The 23,754-nt window shown below is 43.3% G+C and overlaps 1 protein-coding gene across 2 annotated transcripts in view; it reads left to right on the top strand.

The window, feature by feature from the left end:
• The window catches only part of LOC135558538 (SPRY domain-containing SOCS box protein 4-like), a 136,281-nt gene that overhangs the window by 45,847 nt on the left and 66,680 nt on the right, over positions 1-23,754 (top strand). For both annotated transcript variants that reach the window (XM_064992411.1, XM_064992410.1), the window contains one exon: positions 13,600-14,537. In XM_064992411.1, coding sequence (XP_064848483.1) covers positions 13,805-14,537 — 733 coding nt within the window. In that variant the 5' untranslated portion in view covers positions 13,600-13,804. The remainder of the gene's footprint in view (positions 1-13,599; positions 14,538-23,754) is intronic.

The following is a 23,754-nucleotide window of genomic DNA, read 5'->3' on the forward strand; positions in this document are numbered from 1 at the left end:
TTTAGGATGCTGAGAGAGCCTTGATATAAACGGAGCGCTAAGGACCTCAGCCTGGGGATGAAGGTTTACCTTCCAACAGGACAACGACCCTATGCTTCGGGACAAGTCTCTGAATGTCCTTTAGTGGCCCAGCCAAACCCCGTCAAACATCTCTGGAGAGACCTGAAAAAAGCTGTGCAGCGACACTCCCCATCCAACCTGACCGAGCTTGAGAGGATCTGCAGAGAAGAATGGAAGAAACTCCCCAAATACAGGTGTGCCAAGCTTGTAGCATCATACCCAAGAAGATTTGAGGCTGTAATCGCTGCAAAGGTGCTTCAACAAAGTACTGAGTAAAGGCTCTGAATCCTTATGTAAATACATTTACAAAAATGTCTAAAAACCTGTTTTTGCTATGTCGTTATGGGGTATTGTGTGTAGATTGATGAGGGGGAAACAATTGAATCAATTTTAGAATAAGTGAAGGGCTCTGTATACTTTCTGAATGTTCTGTGTGCACAAACGGTTTAGTCTGGAAAGCACGCGGCCGCCGTTATAGAATCCTCTAACACATGGAGTATGTCTCGATTCTGAAATATACACTGAGTGTACAAAACATTGACATAGACTGACCAGGTGAATCCAGGTGAAAGTGATGATATTTTATTGATGTCACTTGTTCAATCCACTTCAATCAGTGTAGATCAAATCAAATGTTATTTGTCACCGAATACAGCAGGTATTCCTGAACCAACAATGCAGTTTTTTTTTAAATATGAAGGGGAGAAGACTGGTTAAAGAATTATTGTTTTCCCTTGAGACATGGATTGTGTATGTGTGCCATTCAGAGAGTGAATGGGCAAGACAAAAAACTGAAGTGCCCTTTGAAGGATGCCAGGCGCACCGGTTTGTGTCAAGAACTGCAACCCTACTGGGTTTTTCTACAGTTTTCCGTGTGTATCAAGAATGGTCCAACTCCCAAAGGACATCAAGCCAACTTGACACAGTTGTGGGAAGCATTGGAGTCAACAAGGACCAGCAGCATCCCTGTGGAATGCTTTGGACACCTTGTAGAGTCCCTGCCCCAACGAATTGAGGCTGTTCTGAGGGAAAAAGGTGGTGCAACTCAATATTGTGAAGGTTTTCACATTAATGTATTAAGTATTAGAGGTTTTGCATCAGTCATTGCCCAAGTAAAAATAGCCTTTAAATGACTAAAGTAATCACCCATCATATTTTTACGCTATTAAAATTCTCAGGATTGAATAACTTGTACATTTTCCATCTCTATCAGGAAGCATGACAAAACAGGCTGAGTGGGCAGGGAGCTTATATTCATGAGCTCACCTTGACTGACGGCTCTTTGAAACACCCTTGTGGTCGTTGCCAGGTAACAAGGTAAACAATGAGCCACATCATTGATAACCAGGTAAACAATGGGCTACATGTCATTCCGAGCCTAAATAGTATACCTCAACCCTTTTTCTCTGCAAAATGCTCTCATGGTCAACAGAGCTGATCAAAGACTGTTGGATATGAGACAAACCGCAGCAATACACAATTACATTTCTATTGTTTTGTAACTAATTACAGAATACAGTTCACTGATACACTTCACCATAATGAATAAACTCTGAGTCAGCTTAGACATAAGGGAATATACATGAAAACAGCATAACATAAGTGTGCTAGAAAATGTATTGGTGCCTCTGCATTAGCATCATCAATGACTATGTTCAGAATGGTTTATTTATGGGACATTAATTTGATCATCTACATTAGGTCAGCATAGACAAAATATTTATCAACATGAACACTCATGACAAATAATGGTGACATCATCTGACCAAAAAAGAAAGCCATTTTGAGCCACTCAACTCCCATCAGAATGCTTGAAAATAACAATACAAAGTAACAATTTGATATCAAGTAAAAGCGAATTACTCAGACTTTAGGTATTGCAGCCAACTACAGAGATTGATGGTGAGGGGAGCTGCAGTGGAGGGAGACCCAGGTACCCCACATCAATCAAGCAGACTTCAGTCACCCACTTGCCTTCAGTCACTTACTTGACTTCAGTCACCCACTTGCCTTCAGTCACTTACTTGACTTCAGTCACCCACTTGCCTTCAGTCACTTACTTGACTTCAGTCACCCACTTGCCTTCAGTCACTTACTTGACTTCAGTCACCCACTTGCCTTCAGTCACTTACTTGACTTCAGTCACCCACTTGGCTTCAGTCTTCCCCAAGATGAAAGCAGGAGACAAATCCAGCTGTGGCCTCCTCCTTGTCAGGCCTCTCACACTGGGCAGACAGGGGTCCTGTGATGGGCAGCTCGCACAGCTTCCCCACATACGGTGCTGGATCAAGGCTGACCTCGCTGGGGAGGAGATCCAGGAGCCTTTCTACGTAGCCTGTAATGTTTTTGAAAAGTGAAATGTTTGTTAAATGGGGAGTGAACTTAATTTCCTTTTATTTACTGATGCGATCAATTTATTGATGTAGTGATCTACTCATTCTACAATGTGTTTTCTGGTATTTTTGAAGTACTCAATTTCAAATATGCAATATTTGGTCGTGCACTTTTTTTTGAAACTTTTCAATGTTTGTATTTAAATTTAAATTAAAAATTAAATTTGTTGTGCCTGAAATGCTCAATTGATTTGAAGTGAATAACTAAAAATAATAATTGATCACATTTATATAGCGCTTTCCATAGATTCTCAACGCGCTCCAAGAGCAAAAAACAGACCAGCAATATATGACAGGTCAACCAATATGACTTACAGTATGTTTGGTCTGTTGTCACAGGCTTCTCAGCATATCCCGTCTTCTTTGCCTTGGGAAAACTGATTTTGTATCACAGCATTCCTGCTGGTGTGTTTGCCTGGGAAGCTGTGCAGACAGAGTAGATGTTGAATTTTCTAAAATGTCTATCATTATAGCTTGATGATAGTGGGAAAGACAAAAGGAGATGGAAAGTGTGATAATAATACCCAACAAGCTCCTTTTATGGTCAACATTCCTGCGTGTCGGCTGTGTGCTGGCACTACTCAGACGCAACGTAGGGGGCTGAAAGCCAATTTTATGTTTGATCTGAAAATGTGGTCGGCGGCTCCATATGGATTGTCTGACGCAATTGCGGATCCTTAAGAGGCACGCGGACGCCAAATTGAGCTCTGAACCGCAAATGTTGTAACCATGCGGAGGCTCCGTATAGCTTCGCATTGACGTGATTGTTTGATGGTAGGTGGGGGTGGGAGGTCCAGTATAAGCACACACTCACTACTTTTGACAACTTTCCTCACAACAGCTCTGTGAAGCTCAAGAAGTGTGAATGCCCTTACTTCTGCGGAGGCCGTATCACCCTAAATGCTGCACTGCCAGTGCTGGCATCGTAGTGACTTATCAGGTGTGTTACAGAAAATAAATTGTTCACAAGTCAAAACAGCCACAGTTGTCGGACTCATCAAAATGTGATACTTACGTTATGGTCAGCCCTTGCAAGATCCACTGTCAATAATCGCACAGCATCCGTCTTCAGGTTTCGCTTCCTGGCAAGACCTATCGAACGTCCTCACCAGTTGATAAAGCAACTTCGCTCTAAATGTACACTGCACTTACATGATCGTAATTTTCAGTAGAGCCTGAAATGAAAAGCAACCACTGCTGTCAAATGTTAATTCTTTGGAAAATAGTGTAACTTTAAATGAATGCTATGGCATCCAGTCACACATTTTGCTTTTTCTGCCATGCTGGTAAGTACAGTAGCTAGCTAGCTAAAAGGCACAACACGCATGAAAAGGGTTTAGTTTGCTTGATCTATCTTACAGTTTGTAAACAAAGCCGTATAATGCGCACGTGATGACGGTTTTGAGGCGTTACATATTTAAATGAGTTAAGATTATAAGATGCTCTCCCCAGCAGCGCAGCGCTCTAAGGCACTGCGTCGCAGTGCTTGAGGTGTCACTACAGACCCGGGTTTGATCCCAGGCAGTGTCACAACTGTCCGTGACCGCGAGTCCCATAGAGTAGTGCACAATTGGCCCTGCGTTGTCCAGGTTAGGGGAGGGTTTGGCTGGGTGGGCTTTACTTGGCTCATTGCGCTCTAGCGACTCCTTGTGCAGGCTGACTTTGGTCGTCAGTTAAGTGGTGCTTCCGCCGACACATTGGTGCTGCTGTCTTCTGAAACGACATTCACCATAAAAAGAAAAAAATAGAACTGTCAAACATCCTTTCTCCCATTGAAGTTTATATGTAAGAATTGCAAAAAAAAATCTATTGTGTGTGTCAATGACTACGTGCCTATGGCTTTGATGCCCATGTTTAATAATGCCTGCTGTGTGTTTGTGGCTGCAATATATCAGGCCATTTAAAACTGAGTTCAAACTGATACATTGGTGTGATATTTTTTATTTATTTATTTTTTAAACCAAGTGCTCCTGACCATTAAAATCGCCATAAAGGCTGACCTTCCAAAACACGCAGGCCTATCACTTTTTGTGTGTGTGTGTGTGTAAAGCAGACGTCTCTGCCTGTCAGGCTTTCATTGATTGCAGCACTGCAAATCGACTGGCCCATTTTGTTGGCAGCGTGATGTAATTTGTACCAATTTACAGGATGTTAGTGCTGTTTTTACCTTTCGCTGATGGTTTACTGCTGCTACAGAGAGGGGGAAGGAGGGGAAAGAGGTGGGATGGAGGGGTCGGAGGAGGGACAGAGTAAGGAAGAGTTTCTTTAGCCTAACAGGAGAGAGGGAATGATGGATTCAAATACATGGAAGAGGGAGATTTCCCACGTTTCTTGTTCTCTTTATATGGTCCAATGGGAGTAACGGGCCGCTTTCAGATGGAGCATAACTTCTTCTCTCTTAAAGACCAAATCATTCTGTGGAATTCAGTCTATATTTTGACATAACACTAAATAATGACATACTGCATACAATCTACCTACCCCTGGCATATCCTCACATGGAATGAATCTCAACTATGTAGACACTAAAGGTTGTTTGGAATAGTTTGTATAGTCTTCAGTCTTCACCGCAGTTCACCCCTAGCAACACACACACACACACACACACCTCTAATTGGAACCAGGGTTGCTACAAGCCTGTGTTTGTCTGTGTAAACGCATTGCTTTGGATTCCCATTAACAGACTGGTCTAGGTTCTTCCTCCTGTAAAGCTGACCGACTTTGATCATTTGTTCATGTTCCAGACATTATTGTGAGGAGTGAGGAGATTCCCCTAGGACTGTGTGTGTGTGGCTGTTCCTAGGTAATGACTGTGAGAAGAATGTCAGCCTGGTGAACTTTGTGTGTGTACAATGCCAAACAGAAATATCTCATTTACATAAGTATTCACACCCCTAAGTCAGTACTTTGTAGAAGCACCTTTGTCAGTGATTACAGCTGTGAGTCTTTTTGGGGTAAATCTCTAAGCGCTTTCCACACCTGGATTGTGCAACATTTACCCATTATTCTTGTTAAAAGCTCTGTCAAATTGGTTGTTGGTCATTGCTCGACAACCATTTTCAGGTCTTACTATAGATTCTCAAGAAGATTTCAGTCAAAACTGTAACTCAGCCACTCTGGAACATTCACTGTCTTGGAAAGCAATTCCAGTGTAGATTTGGCCTTGTGTTTTAGGTTATTGTCTTACTGAGAGGTGAAGTCATCTCCCAGTGTCTGGTGGAAAGCAGGCAACCAGGTTTTCCTCAAGGATTTTGTGCTTAGCCCCATTCTGTTTATTTTTCATCCTGGAAAACTCCCCACTCCTTAACGATTACAAGCACATAAAGCCACCACTATGCTTGAAAATATAGAGAGTGGTACTCGGTAATGTGTTGTATTGGATTTGCCCCAAACATATATGTATCACTTTGTATTCAGGACAAAAAAGTGAATTGCGTTGCCACATTTTTTACAGTATTACTTTAGTGCCTTTTTGTGAACATGATGTATGTTTTGGAATATTTTTTTATTCTGTATAGACATCCTTTTCATTCTGTTAATTAGGATACTATTGTGGAGTAACTACAATGTTGTTGATCCATACTCAGTTTTCTCCTATCACAGCCATTAAACTCTGTAACTGTTTTAAAGTCACCATTGTCCTCATAGTGAAATCCCTAAGTGATTTCCTTCCTCTCTGGCAACTGAGTTAGGAAGGACGCCTGTATGTTTGTAGTGACTGGGTGTATTGATACACCCTCCAAAGTGTATTCGGTAACCTCACCATGCTCAAAGGGATGTTCAATGTCAGTTTTTTTGTACTAATGTTTTTATCTACCAATATGTACCCTTTGTGAGGCATTGGAAAACCTCCCAAGTCTTTGTGGTTGAATCTGTTTGAAATTCACTGCTCGACTGAGGGACCTTACAATCATCTGCATGTGTGGGTTACAGAGATGTGTTCATTCAAAAATCATGTTAAGCACTATTATTGAGTCGATGCATCTTATTATATCACTCGTTAAGCAAATCTTTCCTTCTGAACTTATTAGGCTTGCCATAAAAAATGTTGAATACTTTATTGACTTTCAGCTTTTAATTTTTTCTAATTAATTTGTAAAAAAAATTCTAAAACGATTCCATTATGACATTATGGGGTATTGTGTGTAGGCCAGTGACAAATCCATTTAAAATGTAGGCTATACCAAAAAACATTGGGGGGGAAAAGTCAAGGTGTGTGAACACTTTCTGAAGGCAATGTAAATGTGTGTGTCACATCGAAGCCTGTCTACCGAGTCAGGGCTTGTCGGAGAGATATGCCTGAAAGCCTGTCTGAGGCAGAGGGCAACTATAATGTGTAGACTTTCCCCGATACAGTTCATAAGAATGTCTCAGATGACAAACAAACTGACATCATATTCTTTAAGTACCAACGCATATTTTCAACTGGTTGGATTACCGAAATATGGTTCCTTTCTCCCTATCTTTTGATGTTCCCCCACTCTCTAGGCTTTTCAAGAGTCCTTCAGTAGAGTCAAGAGATGAAAGGGAGAAAGATATTTATGGGGGGTCATAAACCTTACCCACAGGCCAACGTCATGACAAAGGAGATGGCCATGCTCATGTCAGTGTAACAACAAAACATATTCTCAATTGCCATGCATGTGAGTGTGTGTGCCTGACACCTCTGCTGTCTGCTCCCCTAACTGCCACACCTGTCTAACCCAGCTAAACAAAGATATGATGACAGAAGAGCACTCTCCTAAATGAATCAGCAGAAGTCTGGGAGAACCATGAAGTGTGCCAGAGACATGAGAAAAATAGGGGAAGAGAGGGCATGTGTAAACAGCAGCTGCTGTTGCAGCTCTTCACGCCAAACACCGTGTCCAGGTCCCTTCAGAGTGGTAACCGTGGTAATGATGACCGTGGCGACGGAGGTCAGTGGCAACCCCTTGACAACGAGTGTAACGCATAGGTTGCCAGCCACATGCCCTCCCAAACTGGTTCTGGGGCAGCTGAGTAGAGGAGCCATCTGGGGGGAGAGGGGATAAGTGGACATGAGCACACACACACACACACACACACACACACACACACACAAAATGAACTCTGGTGCCAGACACAGACACAAACTGAACTCTGGTGCCACACACAGACACAGACACAAACTGAACTCTGGTGCCACACACACACACACACACAAACTGAACTCTGGTGCCACACACACACACACACGCACACACAAACTGAACTCTGGTGCCACACACAGACACACTCACACAAACTGAACTCTGGTGCCACACACAGACACAAACTGGACTCTGGTGACACACACAAACTGAACTCTGGTGCCACACACAGACACAAACTGGACTCTGGTGCCACACACAGACACAAACTGAACTCTGGTGCCACACACAGACACAAACTGAACTCTGGCGCCACACACACACACACAAACTGAACTCTGGTGCCACACACACACACACACACACACACACACACACACAAACTGAACTCTGGTGCCACATACACACACACACAAACTGGACTCTGGTGCCACACACACACACAAACACACACACACACACAAACTGGACTCTGGTGCCACACACACACACACACAGACACAAACTGGACTCTGGTGCCACACACACACACACAGACACACTCTCTGCTCTCATGATGTCTTTCCTCTTCTCATTTGATGGGAGGAAGACAGAGGGAGAGAGAGTGAGAGGGGTGAGCCAAGGCTGTCTGGTCACCCTCCTTCCTGTTAACTTACATAGACAGACCTCTCTCTTTCAGGCTGTGTCTTCCCTCCCTGTGTCGGAGTGTTGACTGTTTTACTGTGTCTGTGCTTACCTTAGCTTACAAAGTAACAGTAGACCTCTCTTTCACAGTCTGACAACTGTGTGTCCAATACAGTACCGTTCCATATTTACTGTAACTGTCAGCTGTGTATTCTTTTGTGTGTCTTTACCCCCAAGAGGTGCGTCAGTGCCACTTCCCAGTCTGAGGTATGAGTGTACCTTTCCCTGTGTTCAGGAACTTACGTATACATCACTTCAGCTGAGCAGGAACTGTGTGTGTGTGTGTGTGTGTGTGTGTGTTTGTGTCTGTTTGTGCGCATGCGTGCAGCCAAGTGGGACCTGTGTGAGTTTGTGTGTGTGTTTGTCGGAACAGGAACTGCCTGCTAGCGTTATGTAGAGCCCTAGTGTTTTTAACTTATTATCAGCCAATCTTATATGATCTCCTAGTTCAGTGTTCTTTTTCACATCACCTCTGATTAATGATGTTTTGTCTGTGGCAAACAGGGACTTTGTTTGAAGAGTTTCTTTAGGCCCGGGAAGCTCAAGGAATTGGGGCAATAAATTATTACCTTTTTTCCCCTTCCTGTTTTTGCCAACTCTGCTCCTTTTCTAAAAGGCGCTCATTAAAAATGCATTATCTAAATGAACGCTAGCTGCCTCTGAGTTGTAGTCTTGGCTGTAGAGGAACACCACTCAGGATGCTTTAACCCTTTACACTCCTGGGAATTGGCCAATATGGATAAGGGCTGGGAATTGGCCAATATGGATAAGGGCTGGGAATTGGCCAATGTGGATAAGGGCTGGGAATTGGCCAATGTGGATAAGGGCTGGGAATTGGCCAATGTGGATAAGGGCTGGGAATTGGCCAATGTGGATAAGGGCTGGGAATTGGCCAATGTGGATAAGGGCTGGGAATTGGCCAATGTGGATAAGGGCTGGGAATTGAACAATGTGGATAAGGGCTGGGAATTGGCCAATATGGATAAGGGCTGGGAATTGGCCAATATGGATAAGGGCTGGGAATTGGCCAATATGGATATGGGCTGGGAATTTTTATTTATTTATTTCACCTTTATTTAACCAGGTAGGCTAGTTGAGAACAAGTTCTCATTTGCAACTGCGACCTGGCCAAGATAAAGCATAGCAGTGTGAACAGACAACACAGAGTTACACATGGAGTAAACAACAAGTCAATAAAACAGTAGAAAAAAAGGGGAGTCTATATACATTGTGTGCAAAAGGCATGAGGAGGTAGGCGAATAATTACAATTTTGCAGATTAACACTGGGGTGATAAATGATCAGATGATCATGTACAGGTAGAGATATTGGTGTGCAAAAGAGCAGAAAAGTAAATAAATAAAAACAGTATGGGGATGAGGTAGGTGAGAATGGGTGGGCTATTTACCAATAGACTATGTACAGCTGCAGCGATCGGTTAGCTGCTCAGATAGCAGATGTTTGAAGTTGGTGAGGGAGATAAAAGTCTCCAACTTCAGGGATTTTTGCAATTCGTTCCAGTCACAGGCAGCAGAGTATTGGAACGAAAGGCGGCCAAATGAGGTGTTGGCTTTAGGGATGATCAGTGAGATACACCTGCTGGAGCGCGTGCTACGGATGGGTGTTGCCATCGTGACCAGTGAACTGAGATAAGGCGGAGCTTTACCTAGCATGGACTTGTAGATGACCTGGAGCCAATGGGTCTGGCGACGAATATGTAGCGAGGGCCAGCCGACTAGAGCATACAAGTCGCAGTGGTGGGTGGTATAAGGTGCTTTAGTGACAAAACGGATGGCACTGTGATAAACTGCATCCAGTTTGCTGAGTAGAGTGTTGGAAGCAATTTTGTAGATGACATCGCCGAAGTCGAGGATCGGTAGGATAGTCAGTTTTACTAGGGTAAGTTTGGCGGTGTGAGCGAAGGAGGCTTTGTTGCGGAATAGAAAGCCGACTCTTGATTTGATTTTTGATTGGAGATGTTTGATATGAGTCTGGAAGGAGAGTTTACAGTCTAGCCAGACACCTAGGTACTTATAGATGTCCACATATTCAAGGTCGGAACCATCCAGGGTGGTCATGCTAGTCGGGCATGCGGGTGCAGGCAGAGATCGGTTGAAAAGCATGCATTTGGTTTTACTAGCGTTTAAGAGCAGTTGGAGGCCACGGAAGGAGTGTTGTATGGCATTGAAGCTCAATTGGAGGTTTGTTAACACAGTGTCCAAGGACGGGCCGGAAGTATATAGAATGGTGTCATCTGCGTAGAGGTGGCTCAGGGAATCGCCCGCAGCAAGAGCGGCATCATTGATATATACAGAGAAAAGAGTCGGCCCGAGAATTGAACCCTGTGGCACCCCCATAGAGACTGCCAGAGGACCGGACAGCATGCCCTCCGATTTGACACACTGAACTCTGTCTGCAAAGTAATTGGTGAACCAGGCAAGGCAGTCATCCGAAAAACCGAGGCTACTGAGTCTGACGATAAGAATATGGTGATTGACAGAGTCGAAAGCCTTGGCAAGGTCAATGAAGACGGCTGCACAGTACTGTCTTTTATTGATGGCGGTTATGATATCGTTTAGTACCTTGAGTGTGGCTGAGGTGCACCCGTGACCGGCTCGGAAACCAGATTGCACAGCGGAGAAGGTACGGTGGGATTCGAGATGGTCAGTGACCTGTTTGTTGACTTGGCTTTCGAAGACCTTAGATAGGCATGGCAGGATGGATATAGGTCTGTAACAGTTTGGGTCCAGGGTGTCTCCCCCTTTGAAGAGGGGGATGACTGCGGCAGCTTTCCAATCCTTGGGGATCTCAGATGATATGAAAGAGAGGTTGAACAGGCTGGTAATAGGGGTTGCAACAATGGCGGCGGATAGTTTCAGAAATAGAGGGTCCAGATTGTCAAGCCCAGCTGATTTGTACGGGTCCAGGTTTTGCAGCTCTTTCAGAACATCTGCTATCTGGATTTGGGTAAAGGAGAACCTGGAGAGGCTTGGGTGAGGAGCTGCGGGGGGGGAGGGGGGGGGGGCTGTTGGCCGAGGTTGGAGTAGCCAGGCGGAAGGTATGGCCAGCCGTTGAGTAATGCTTGTTGAAGTTTTCGATAATCATGGATTTATCGGTGGTTACCTCGCCTCAGTGCAGTGGGCAGCTGGGAGGAGGTGCTCTTGTTCTCCATGGACTTCACAGTGTCCCAGAACTTTTTGGAGTTGGAGCTACAGGATGCAAACTTCTGCCTGAAGAAGCTGGCCTTAGCTTTCCTGACTGACTGCGTGTATTGGTTCCTGACTTCCCTGAGCAGTTGCATATTGCGGAGACTATTCGATGCTATTGCAGTCCGCCAATTGGCCAATATGGATGAGGGCTGGGAATTGGCCAATATGGATGTGTGCTGGGAATTGGCCAATATGGATGTGTGCTGGGAATTGGCCAATATGGATGAGGGCTGGGAATTGGCCAATATGGATAAGGGCTGGGAATTGCCAGGGACTTCACGATATTACCATGATACTTCGGTGCCGATATGTACTGCAATTCTCTAAGTATGGCGATTTGATGTTCCAAACATAAATACTCACCATATATATATGGGGTGGCAGGGTAGCTTTGTGGTTAGAGTGTTGGGCTAGTAACCGAAAGTTTGAATCCCCGAGCTGACAAGGTACAAATCTGTCGTTCTGCCAGTGAACAGGGCCGTTAACCCACTGTTCCTAGGCCGTCATTGAAAATAAGAATTTGTTCTTAACTGACTTGCCTAGTTAAATCAAGGTAAAATAAGGCACAAGAGAGAGCCATGAGAAAATACGTTTTGATCAGTCATGGGGAATTTTGTTTTTGAGTTTTTGTGCAGGTACAGCCAACTAGCACAAAGATATTATGATATTGTCAAAGCGATACGAACCCCCCACCCCCTCCCCATCACAAAATATATTTCTCACAGAATAGATATGAAAAGCATATTCAATGCACTTTTATGACTCAAAGAAGAGTCCTTTTTGAACTCTCCTAGTTGAGAAACTAGAGCATGCACACTTGTAGTTGTTTTGCTTGGAGCTCAGCCCTGCACCTCCGCGTCACACAATTAGTTGTTTATGCAATCCAAAAACGGGCCATTATAAATCGTAATCTGGGTCAGGTGGGCATCATTTGAAATCTTGTTCTATTGCCAACATGAATAGCTAAGTTATGATCTTAGTGTTAAACTTTCACAGGGCAATTCAGAGAAACAGGTTGGAATCTCGGTACGCATAGAAAGGAGTCATGTGTGCATTCAGGTGCCTGTTCCTCTATGAATTTTCTCACAGTAGAAAAAACATTGATCATAAACATTGACACATTATATTACATGAGTTTTATGATATGGAAATGTGAAGTGCACATTTGGATGTTTGGCTTGCTTGTATGACATCAAAGCGGTATTTATTATAATCTTCAGTGTCTCATCTTTCAAAATAGAACAGTCCTCTTAATTTACTACATTTCCTTCAGACGATAAATTTTTTCAAAAGTTGCCTATTTAGTGGGAGAGACGGGGGTAACTTCTTGTCTTGTGCTGAAGTTCAGAACGGCTGTCAGTCAACTCAATACAGCGCTGTGTAGCGCAGAGCCTGAGCGCTGACATCATTTAGAGAATGTTCATGTACAGCCACTGCGTTCCAATTTAGGCACTTATTTTGATTTATTTAACCTTTATTTTATCAGGGAGTCATACTGAGACCAAGGTCTCTTTTACAGATGAACCCTGAATGACAGAAAATACAGAAAATACACACAATATAAATACAAAATGCAAGGAGAAAGAAAGAAAAACCAGTGTCCAAATCTGCCATTTTCAACCTGTATATGGCTACGAATGTAGAGGGTTAACAGTATGTGTGTGGGCATCTGTACTCTTTGATGCAGAAGTTGAAAGAGTAGGCCTACCTTCCATCAGTGTGTGGGTGTGTTAGTCTGGAAAGGGGGTAGGTTAGTCAGGAAGTGTTTGTTTGCAGTACACCCGTCCCTTTCGTTTATTTGTTCCTGTTAACACCCACACATGTTTGTGTTTTGCATAAAGAGCTGTGGAGTAGCCTTCATACTACCCCCTGATCTACTCTGTTATCCCTCTCTCGCTCCCTCTCTCGCTGCCCTTCCACCTCTCTCCATCTTTTTCTGTGTGTCGTTCACACTTTGTCTCTGTCTGTCTCTCTCTCTCTCTCTCTCTCTCTCTCTCCCTGTCTGTCTTGTCTGGCTGTCTCTCTCTAGTACTTTGTGTGACTGTGTTTTTCAGGGAGGCAGTGATTTCGGCCAGAACAGAGCAGTCATAACAATCTGTAACCTTACCTGTACTCACATTCTCCTCTCTCTGCGCTCTCCTCGCAGGCGTGTCTTCGTTGGCCCCTTTTGAAGGCGGCTTTGTGGCGTGAGCCTGCAACAGGAGTGCATCATCACCACTCCCTGTGGTTCCCCTGGTTACTGCACTGAAAATCCGCTTTGATGAGGTAACGCAGGGGCGACGGAGGACCAAACCAACTCAAACTAACAGCTTCCCCCTCCCCCTTTCCACTCCCCCTTTCTCACCGCCACAATGGGCCAGAAAATCTCTGGCGGCATCAAGTCAGTGGACAGTCGCGGCGAGGGCGGCTCACCCTCGTTCCGTCCCTCGGCCCACCGCCGGCTCCTCCACCCCGAGCTGCGGGGCCCTGACTTCCACAAGCCACCACGGTTGGACCTACTTCTAGACATGCCCGCCGCGCCTCCAGACCTACAGCTCCGCCACGCCTGGAACCCAGAGGATCGCTCGCTCAACGTCTTCATCAAGGAGGAGGACAAACTGACCTTCCACCGCCACCCCGTAGCCCAGAGCACCGACTGCATCCGTGGTCAAGTGGGCTACACGCGGGGACTTCACGCCTGGCGGATCCACTGGCCAGTGAGACAGCGAGGAACACACGCCGTGGTGGGAGTTGCCACCACTGACGCCCCCTTACATTCGGTCGGCTACATGGCGCTAGTGGGCAGTGACTCAGAGTCCTGGGGGTGGGACTTGGGCAGGAACCGACTGTACCATGACAGTAAGAACCGGGCCCAGGCTTCCCTACCTTCATATCCGTGTTTTTTAGAGCCCGAGGAGGCTTTCGCATTGCCGGACGCTCTTCTTGTGGTGTTGGACATGGACGAGGGCACGTTGAGTTTCACGGTGGACGGACAGTACCTGGGAGTGGCGTTCAGAGGCCTGAAGGGGAAGAAGCTGTACCCCATCGTCAGCGCCGTGTGGGGCCACTGTGAGATCAGCATGAGATACGTCAATGGACTGGATCGTAAGTGTCCTCTCCTCTTTAATCTCTCGTTCTACTGTCTCTCACAGGAATTAATACGTAGAGGTCTAGACGTGCCTTGTATTTTGCGTCATTATATACCGTTGAAGTTGGAAGTTTACATACACCTTAGCCAAATACATTTAAACTCAGTTTTTCACAATTCCTGACATTTAATCCTAGTAACAATTTCCTGTTTTAGTTCAGTTAGGATCACCACTTTATTTTAAGAATGTGAAATGTCAGAATAATTCATCCCAAGGATGAACCAGACTTGTGGAGGTCTACAATGAGGTCTTGGCTGATTTATTTTGATTTTCCCATGATGTCAAGCAAAGAGGCACTGAGTTTGAAGGTGGGCCTGGAAATACATCCACAGGTACACCTCCAATTGACTCAAATTATGTCAATTAGCCTAACAGAAGCTTCTAGAGGCATTGTGGAATTTTCCAAGCTGTTTAAAGGCACAGTCAACTTTGTGTATGTTAACTTCTGACCCACTGGATTTGTGATACAGTGAAATAGTCTATCTGTAAACAATTGTTGGAAAAATGTGTTGTCATGCACAAAGTAGATGTCCTAACAACTTGCCAAAACCTATAGCTTGTTAACAAGACATTTGTGGAGTGGTTGAAAAACTAGTTTTAACGACTCCAACCTAAGTGTATAAAACTTCCGACTGTAAGATGGTAATATAATGGTAATACAATAGTAATACAATAATACCTGGGGGTACAGTAATAGTAGAAACATTTCTAAATTAGCTTCCTCTACACCTCTTCATTACCACTGATCTGAGAAGCATGGTGGGAGGTATTTTTAACCAAAGTGATCATGAAGGGGAACCGATGAGGAAAGCAAAGCCCTTTGAAGGCAACATAGAACATGGAACTTTACCTTCAGTCATTATTGGATGCTTTCCTGGAAAAGATACAATGACTGTTCAGAACACGAGAGGGCAGATCCTGAAGCAAAGCAGAAGCTACAGTATCTGATTCGGTCGTTATAGACCGATGTAGAGATAGTGGAGACACTGAAGTCATTTAGCTTGGCAATGAACAGGGTTCTTTGTTTCCTGCACTGTTAACATTTTATTTAGATGATTTGCTAACAACACATAGTCATATCACTTTGAGATATTAAATAAGATAGTGTAGAAGCATTATATCCATTCCAAATGATTAAGGATATAAAAGAAAACACTTAAGACTTCCTTAATGGTCTTATATTGACCAGATATTGACCTAGTTAAGCTAGGTGGCTTGACCAATGGCCCCTTTTACATTATGATGCTGTCGATGTTGAAGTGCTGAGTCGTTGAGAACACCAACATACTCCGAGGCCCAGCAGCTCCGTGTTGTTTCTGGTTACATAAGACAACACGTCTCACTTTTTTTTTTTTTACTTGATGAATACTTCACCAAACAATTTAGTTAGATGTATAACTGCACAATGAAACCATTCTTGGCAAAAACATCAACATTTATTACAGATATCTTTAGATTGATTCTGGGAGTTTTGAGGAAATGAAAAAAGGATTCTGTGTCTGCTGTGTCTCATTGGGGAAAATATTATTTATTATTATATATATTAGAGCAGAATCGGTCAGGAAACACACCTCCAAGACTGAAATCTGTTTTTCCAATTGCCGTGTTCATTCGCTCTTTTTTAAATTTTTACCTTTATTTTACTAGGCAAGTCAGTTAAGAACAAATTCTTATTTTCAATGACGGCCTAGGAACAGTGGGTTAACTGCCTGTTCAGGGGCAGAACGACAGATTTGTACCTTGTCAGCTCGAGGATTCGAACTTGCAACCTTTCGGTTACTAGTCCAACGCTCTAACCACTAGGCTACCCTGCCGCCCCTTTAACCACTCTCCCTCCATAGAATATAATTCTCATCCCATAGTGCATGTGTGTGGCGAGAATCACCGTGTTTTAAAAGTGTTTTATTTATTTCACTCTATTTAACCAGGTAGACTAGTTGAGAACAAGTACTCATTTGCAACTGCGACCTGGCCAAGATAAAGCATAGCAGTGTGAACAGACAACACAGAGTTATACGTGGAGTAGACAATAAACAAGTCAATAACACAGTAGAAAAAGAGTCTATATACATTGTGTGCAAAAGGCATGAGGAGGTGGGCGAATAATTACAATTTTGCAGATTAAAGGAAATGATCAGATGGTCTCTGGTCTCAGTCTAAACTCCCTCTTTGAAGAACATGTTTAAACTCCCTCTCCCCAAACACCTGCAAAGAGGTCACACACTTTTGATCTGACTTTTGAGTCTGCAAAGTTTAGGGTTCAAAACTAAACTTGGATCCACATTAAGTAGCCATGATATCCTTTGCCACCATTGTCGTACGGCACCACAGATAGCGTGAAACAGTCATGACTATTCAACAAACAATATCATTTTCAAGTTTCTTTCCAGCGAATTTCTTAGTTCCATGATTGTATAACTTGCAAAGGAGTTTCAAAGTTGAGGGTGCAGTATTTATGCATTTTGGCAAGTGATGAAAACAAGCGTGGTTCAGCTAGTTTAATCAGGGACAACGGGGGCAGACAAACTCGGGACAGGATATAGCTGGATGCACATTAGGCTAATTCAGGACACCGATCGTAGTTTAAATGCCCTGAAATCAGGCGCTGATGGCGCAAAGTATCATAAACGATTCAGAGACTGAAACGAATACATTAGGTGACAAATATTAAAGGAGACCGAATTGATATACAATCCCGAAATCAGCTGTAATTGTCAGTGTTAAAACCAAGCTTAAACAATGTTTGAGTGAAATGATTGGTCAAGTCACTTCCGGACTTGGTAGACTCCTCCTCTTTCTCCTCAGTCTATGGATTTGCTAGTTTCCATGAAACAGCTGTGTGTTAGCTGTCAAGTTAGTGCAGTGTCCTTTGCTAGCAAGCTACATTAGCTCGCTATATTGTGCTAGCTAGCGAATATGCTAACATTAGCTCGCTAATCATTTGGCTATGGGCTGGCACTGGCAGTTTGGGATTATGGAGAGTGAATTAAATAGTTTCTAAATCACCTTGCTAGTTAGTCATCTAGATCTGGTCATATAGCTTGTATCAACATGGGCTTTCTACAAAATAGCAAGATTAGTACAGATAACTTGGAATCTTGACCATAAGCAATACGAATGGATATTCATTGCTAAACATCACTACTGCCACCTTTTGGTTTGGAATATTTTAATTAACAAGGCTAAGTGGATGAAAACGTCCAAGGTCTTTGCTGTGTGAACACGAAATAGATTTACTGCCGACGCTGTTCATAGGTGCTAAGTACTGCCAGCAGGCGTGCCTTTGACAATCCTACCTGTGTGTCTGAGGTTTGTTGCGTCTTTTCATGCTAGACGAGTCACTTCACATCTCTGCTGCTAAAACACTGACCTTTTCTTTGAAGTTCTCAGCTTTTTAGGTAGTGAAACCTATTGTTTTCACACCACCTGAGCACATTACATGAGACCCCGTGTTACAAATATGGTGTTGTGCATCTTTTTGCCCTTGTCCCTTTTTGTGCCACAGTGGACATTGGCTTATGTTGGTCTTTTCCTGGGTTAGGCCCTGTTTAAAGCAGCTCATTTATAATCCAAAGTGGTTTAACTTAACCGTTCACATTTACCGGTCCTGCTGTGGAATTTCACGGTTAGGAACAGCAAAGGTCTCGGTCTGAGAATCTCTAAGTTCAAAGCACCAATTGAAAAGTATTTTCTATGCTTGGAAATGGTTACGGCAGTTGTGTACTTCCAAGCTTAGTGTGGAAAAAGTGGAATGAATGTTGAAAGCTCTTGTCCTTGAAAGGTAGTCGTTCTAAAGAATCGGTTTGATGGTGTACAGTCGGAGGTTGAAAGCCTCCGCTAAAGAGAAGATGTATGACGTTTCACTTTAAGGATGAGACATGGTGTGTGTGAATATGTGTGTCTGCATGGAACTGCAGCCTGATATGTTTATGCAGGTTTTGTGTGCAGATGCGCAGCGTGTGATAATGCTTTCAATTTACTGCTAAATAATGCGGAAGGTAGATCCCGTGTGTCAGATGCAATTTTTGGGGAGATAAATTAATAAATGCAAATGTGGAGATGGGAAATTCAGTTGCCCTCCAGAGGTGTGTGTTGTGTGTTTGTCGTACTACAGTTTTTTTTCTTTTCAGGACTAGAAATTAATCAAAAAATAGATGCACATTTTGAGCACTGCCAACAACTGATGATTAAAATGTTGTAATTGAGATGAAGTTTGAATAAAGCTAGCTGCAGCTGCTGTTTAGCACGCATGACTCACTGTTATGAAGTCATCATGGATGTCTGTCTGCCGCTGGGATGACGTGTGTCTGGTGTGGGTGTGTGTGTTAATTTGTCTCTGTGGGTGCATGTCCTTTGTGTGATTTTGTGCTTGTTTGTGCGTGTGTGTCTTGGTACACAGTATGTTTTCTTGTCCCCATGGGAATCTGTAGCCCGTGTGTGTGGACAGAGAGTGTTGAATTGATGTGTGTGAGTAAAAGGTCTGAAAGTACTGATTGTGTTGAGCAGGCAGAGGAGGGTAAAGGAGGGAGGCTGGAGGAGGGATAGAGGGACTCTGCTGTCCAGTGTCTGTATTGAATGTTACACACAGTGGGCTTTGGCTGAGACACATGCAGGCACTGTCTATACTCAATGTGCATAATTTTATCATGTGCCTTTGTCCTGTCCAGGGATGCTCACAGAGCCCCAGTGTCATGACCAGCGAGATGTGACTGGCATATGTCTTGTGTGTGTGTGTGTGTGTGTGTGTATGAGGTAAAGGTGAGAGCGTCTGTCAAACAGGGAGCCGTGTGTGTCCACAGAACCCCAGTGTGTGTATGTGTGTGATCGGTGGGCTGAATCTGTTAGGCGCTTTGCTGCTGATGCGGTCTCCTCTCTGGTGCCCAGGAACGTGTGTCAGGAAGCTGGTAGACACACACACACACATACAGCCTGCAATAAAAATGCCTGCACACAAATCCAATCACATTTTATTGGTCACATACAGTTGAAGTCAGAAGTTTACATACACTTAGGTTGGAGTCATTAAAACTTGTTTTTCAACCACTCCACAAATGTATTGTTAACAAACTATAGTTTTGGCTAGTCGGTTAGGACATCTACTTTGTGCATGTCACAACACATTTTTCCAACAATTGTTTACAGACAGATTATTTCACTTATAATTCACTGTATCACAAATCCAGTGGTTCAGAAGTTAACATACACAAAGTTGACTGTGCCTTTAAACAGCTTGGAAAATTATGTCATGGCTCTAGAAGCTTCTGATAGGCTAATTGACCTCATTTGAGTCAATTGGAGGTGTACCTGTGGTTGTATTTCAAGGCCTACCTTCAAATTCAATGCCTCTTTGCTTGACATCATGGGAAAATAAAAAAATCAGCCAAGACCTCAGAAGAAAAATGGTAGACCTCCACAAGTCTGGCTCATCCTTGGGAGCAATTTCCAAATGCCTGAAGGTATCACGTTCATCTGTACAAACAATAGTACGCAAGTATAAACACCATGGGATCACGCAGTCATCATACCGCTCAGGAAGGATACGCATTCTGTCTCCTAGAGATGAACGTACTTTGGTGCGAAAAGTGCAAATCAATCCCAGAACAGCAGCAAAGGACCTTGTGAAGATGCTGGAGGAAACAGGTACAAAAGTATCTATATCCACAGTAAAATGAGTCCTATATCGACCGAACCTGAGAGGCTGCTCAGCAAGGAAGAAGCCACTGCTCCAAAATAGCCATTAAAAAAAGCCAGACTATGGTTTGCAACTGCACATGGGGACAAAGATTGTACTTTTTGAAGAAATGTCCTCTCTTCTGATTAAACAAAAATAGAACTCTTTGGCCATAATGACCATCGTTATGTTTGGAGGAAAAAGGGGGAGGCTTGCAAGCCGAAGAACACCATCCATCCCAACTGGGAAACATGGGGGTGCTAACATCATGCTGTGGGGGTGCTTTGCTGCAGGAGGGACTGGTGCACTTCACAAAATAGATGGCATCATGAAGAAGTAAAATTTAAGTGGATATATTGAAGCAACATCTCAAGACATAAGTCAGGAAGTTAAAGCTTGGTCGCAAATGGGTCTTCCAAATGGACAATGACCCCAAGCATACATCCAAAGTTGTGTCAAAATGGCTTATGGACAACAAAATCAAGGTATTGAAGTGGCCATCACAAAGCCCTGACCTCAATCATATAGAAAATGTGTGGGCAGAACTGAAAAAGCATGTGCGAGCAAGGAGGCCTACAAACCTGACTCCGTTACACCAGCTCTGTGAGGAGGAATGGGCCAAAATTCAGCCAACTTATTGTGGGAAGCTTGTGGAAAGCTACCTGAAGCGTTTGACCCAAGTCAAAGCTACCGAATACTAATTGAGTGTATGTAAACTTCTGACCCCCTGAGAACGTGATTAAAGAAATAAAAGCTGAAATAAATAATTCTCTCTACTAATTATTGACATTTCGCATTCTTAAAATAAAGTGGCTGACGTAAGACAGGGAATTTTTACTCGGATTCAATGTCAGGAATTGTGAAAGCCATATACATTGAAACTCAGGTTAAGGTGTATGTAAACTTCCAACTTCAACTGTACACATGGTTAGCAGATGTTAATGCGAGTGTAGCGAAATGCTTGTGCTTCTAGTTCCAACAGTGCAGTAATATCTAACAAGTAATCTAACAAATTCACAATGACTATCTTATACAAATAATGTAAAGGGATGAATAAGAATATGTACATATAAATATATGGATGAGCGACGGCCGTGCGGCATAGGCAAGATCCAGTAGATGGTATAGAATACAGTAAATATATTCTGACCTGGAATTGCGTTCCCATGCAAAACTAGACAGATAGCTAACAACTAAGTGTTCAATAAATCCCCCAAGGCGTGACTTTTCTTGAATGAATATACTGAAAACATTTATGTTGTGAAGCTGCAAAATACAGAAAATAATATACATTTAGTATTCAATTCACACCGACATTCTGCAGCTGTACATTATACATTTAGTATTTAGTATTCAATTCACACCGACATTCTGCAGCTGTACATTATACATTTAGTATTTAGTATTCAATTCACACCGACATTCTGCAGCTGTACATTATACATTTAGTATTTAGTATTCAATTCACACCGACATACTCAGCTGTACATTATGCTTTAGTATTCATTATACTGCAGCTGTACATTATGCATTTAGTATTTAGTATTCAATTCACACCGACATACTGCAGCTGTACATTATGCATTTAGTATTTAGTATTCAATTCACACTGACATACTGCAGCTGTACATTATGCATTTAGTATTTAGTATTCAATTCACACCGACATACTGCAGCTGTACATTATGCATTTAGTATTTAGTATTCAATTCACACCGACATACTGCAGCTGTACATTATGTATTTAGTATTCAATTCACACTGACATACTGCAGCTGTACATTATGCATTTAGTATTTAGTATTCAATTCACACCGACATACTGCAGCTGTACATTATGCATTTAGTATTTAGTATTCAATTCACACCGACATACTGCAGCTGTACATTATACATTTCAAGTTGAAGTTGCATAAATACAAAGCACGTTCCAAGGTACCATGTATCTGGCATGATGCCAAACCATATAGCTAATTATTACTTATATGGTAATTGGCTAACTCCTTTCATTACTCTAATGTGCAACCACCTCTGTACAATAACAAAGCATATTACACTAGAAACAGTAACAAAACTACAGTATTGTATGTTTTACAATTCGTTTACATGACGCACAAGCAAAGTAATACAGCTACGACATACATGAAAGGCAAGGCAATATGTGTGAGTAAATGCAACCCACTAACATTGATAAGATAACAATTCTATCAATAACAAGATTATCATCACGAGCAATATGCTTGAATCAAATTTACAAACAAATATTTTCCGAGGCTGAAGCGTGACAAGAAATAACTGCACTGAAAGCCCTGCACCGTAGCTTTGTTTTTTGCTGCCTCTCTGCGTGCAGAACGACTAATCTAATTCCTGTTTCCGTACAGTCTTTCTAAGGACCAGAAAGCTCCGATAGGGGGCGATAAACATCATGGAACACAATGACAATCCATCTTAACCACTCTAATAAAACCATCTGTTACCTTCTAACAGGATGGCAGCACAATATATATATGAGATGAGTAATGTAGGATATGTAGACATTATTAAAGTGGCGTTATTTAAAGTGTCTAGTGATACCTTTATTAAATCCATTTATTTAATGTATTAAAGTGGCCAGAGATTTGAGTCTATGTTGGCAGCAGCCACTCTATGCTAGTGATGGCTGTTTAACAGTCTGATGGCCTTGAGATAGAAGCTGTTTTTCAGTCTCTTGGTCCCAGCTTTGATGCACCTGTACTGACCTCGCCTTCTGGATGATAGCGGGGTGAACAGGCACTGGCTCGGGTGGTTGATGATCTGTGACATCGGGTGCTCGAGGTGTCCCGGAGGGCAGGTAGTTTGCCCCCAGTGATGGTGATGCGTTGTGCAGGCCGCAATACCCTCTGGAGTGCCTTGCGGTTGTGGGCGGAGCAGTTGCTCTACCAGGCGGTGATACAGCCTGACAGGATGCTCTCGATTGTGCATCTGTAACAGTTTGTGAATGTTTTAGGTGACAACCCAGGGTCTCGAGCGTAATGTCGAGTTTGGAGGGTACTATGGTGTTGAATGCTGAGCTGTGTAGTCAATGAACAGCATTCTTACATCGGTATTCCTCTTGTCCAGATGGGATAGGGCAGTGTGATGGCGATTGCATCATCTGTGGACCTATTGGGGAGGTAAGCAAATTTGAGTGGTTCTAGGGTATCAGTTGATATGATCCTTGACTAGTTTCTCAAAGCACTTCATGATGACGGAGGTGAGTGCCACGAGACGATAGTCATTTAGTTCAGTTACCTTTGCTCTCTTGGGAACAGGAACAATGTTGGCCATCTTGAAGCATGTGGGAACAGCAGACTGGGATAGGGAGAGATTGAATATGTCCGGATACACACCAGCCAGCTGGTCTGCGCATGCTCTGAGGACGTGACTTAGGATTCCGTCTGGGCGGGCAGCCTTGCGAGGGTTAACCGTTGGCCACGGTGAAGGAGAGCCCACAGGCTTTGGCACCAGGCTGTGTCAGTCGTAC

Source organism: Oncorhynchus masou, chromosome 17, assembly GCF_036934945.1.
Source record: "Oncorhynchus masou masou isolate Uvic2021 chromosome 17, UVic_Omas_1.1, whole genome shotgun sequence".
Taxonomy (NCBI): Eukaryota; Metazoa; Chordata; class Actinopteri; order Salmoniformes; family Salmonidae; genus Oncorhynchus; species Oncorhynchus masou.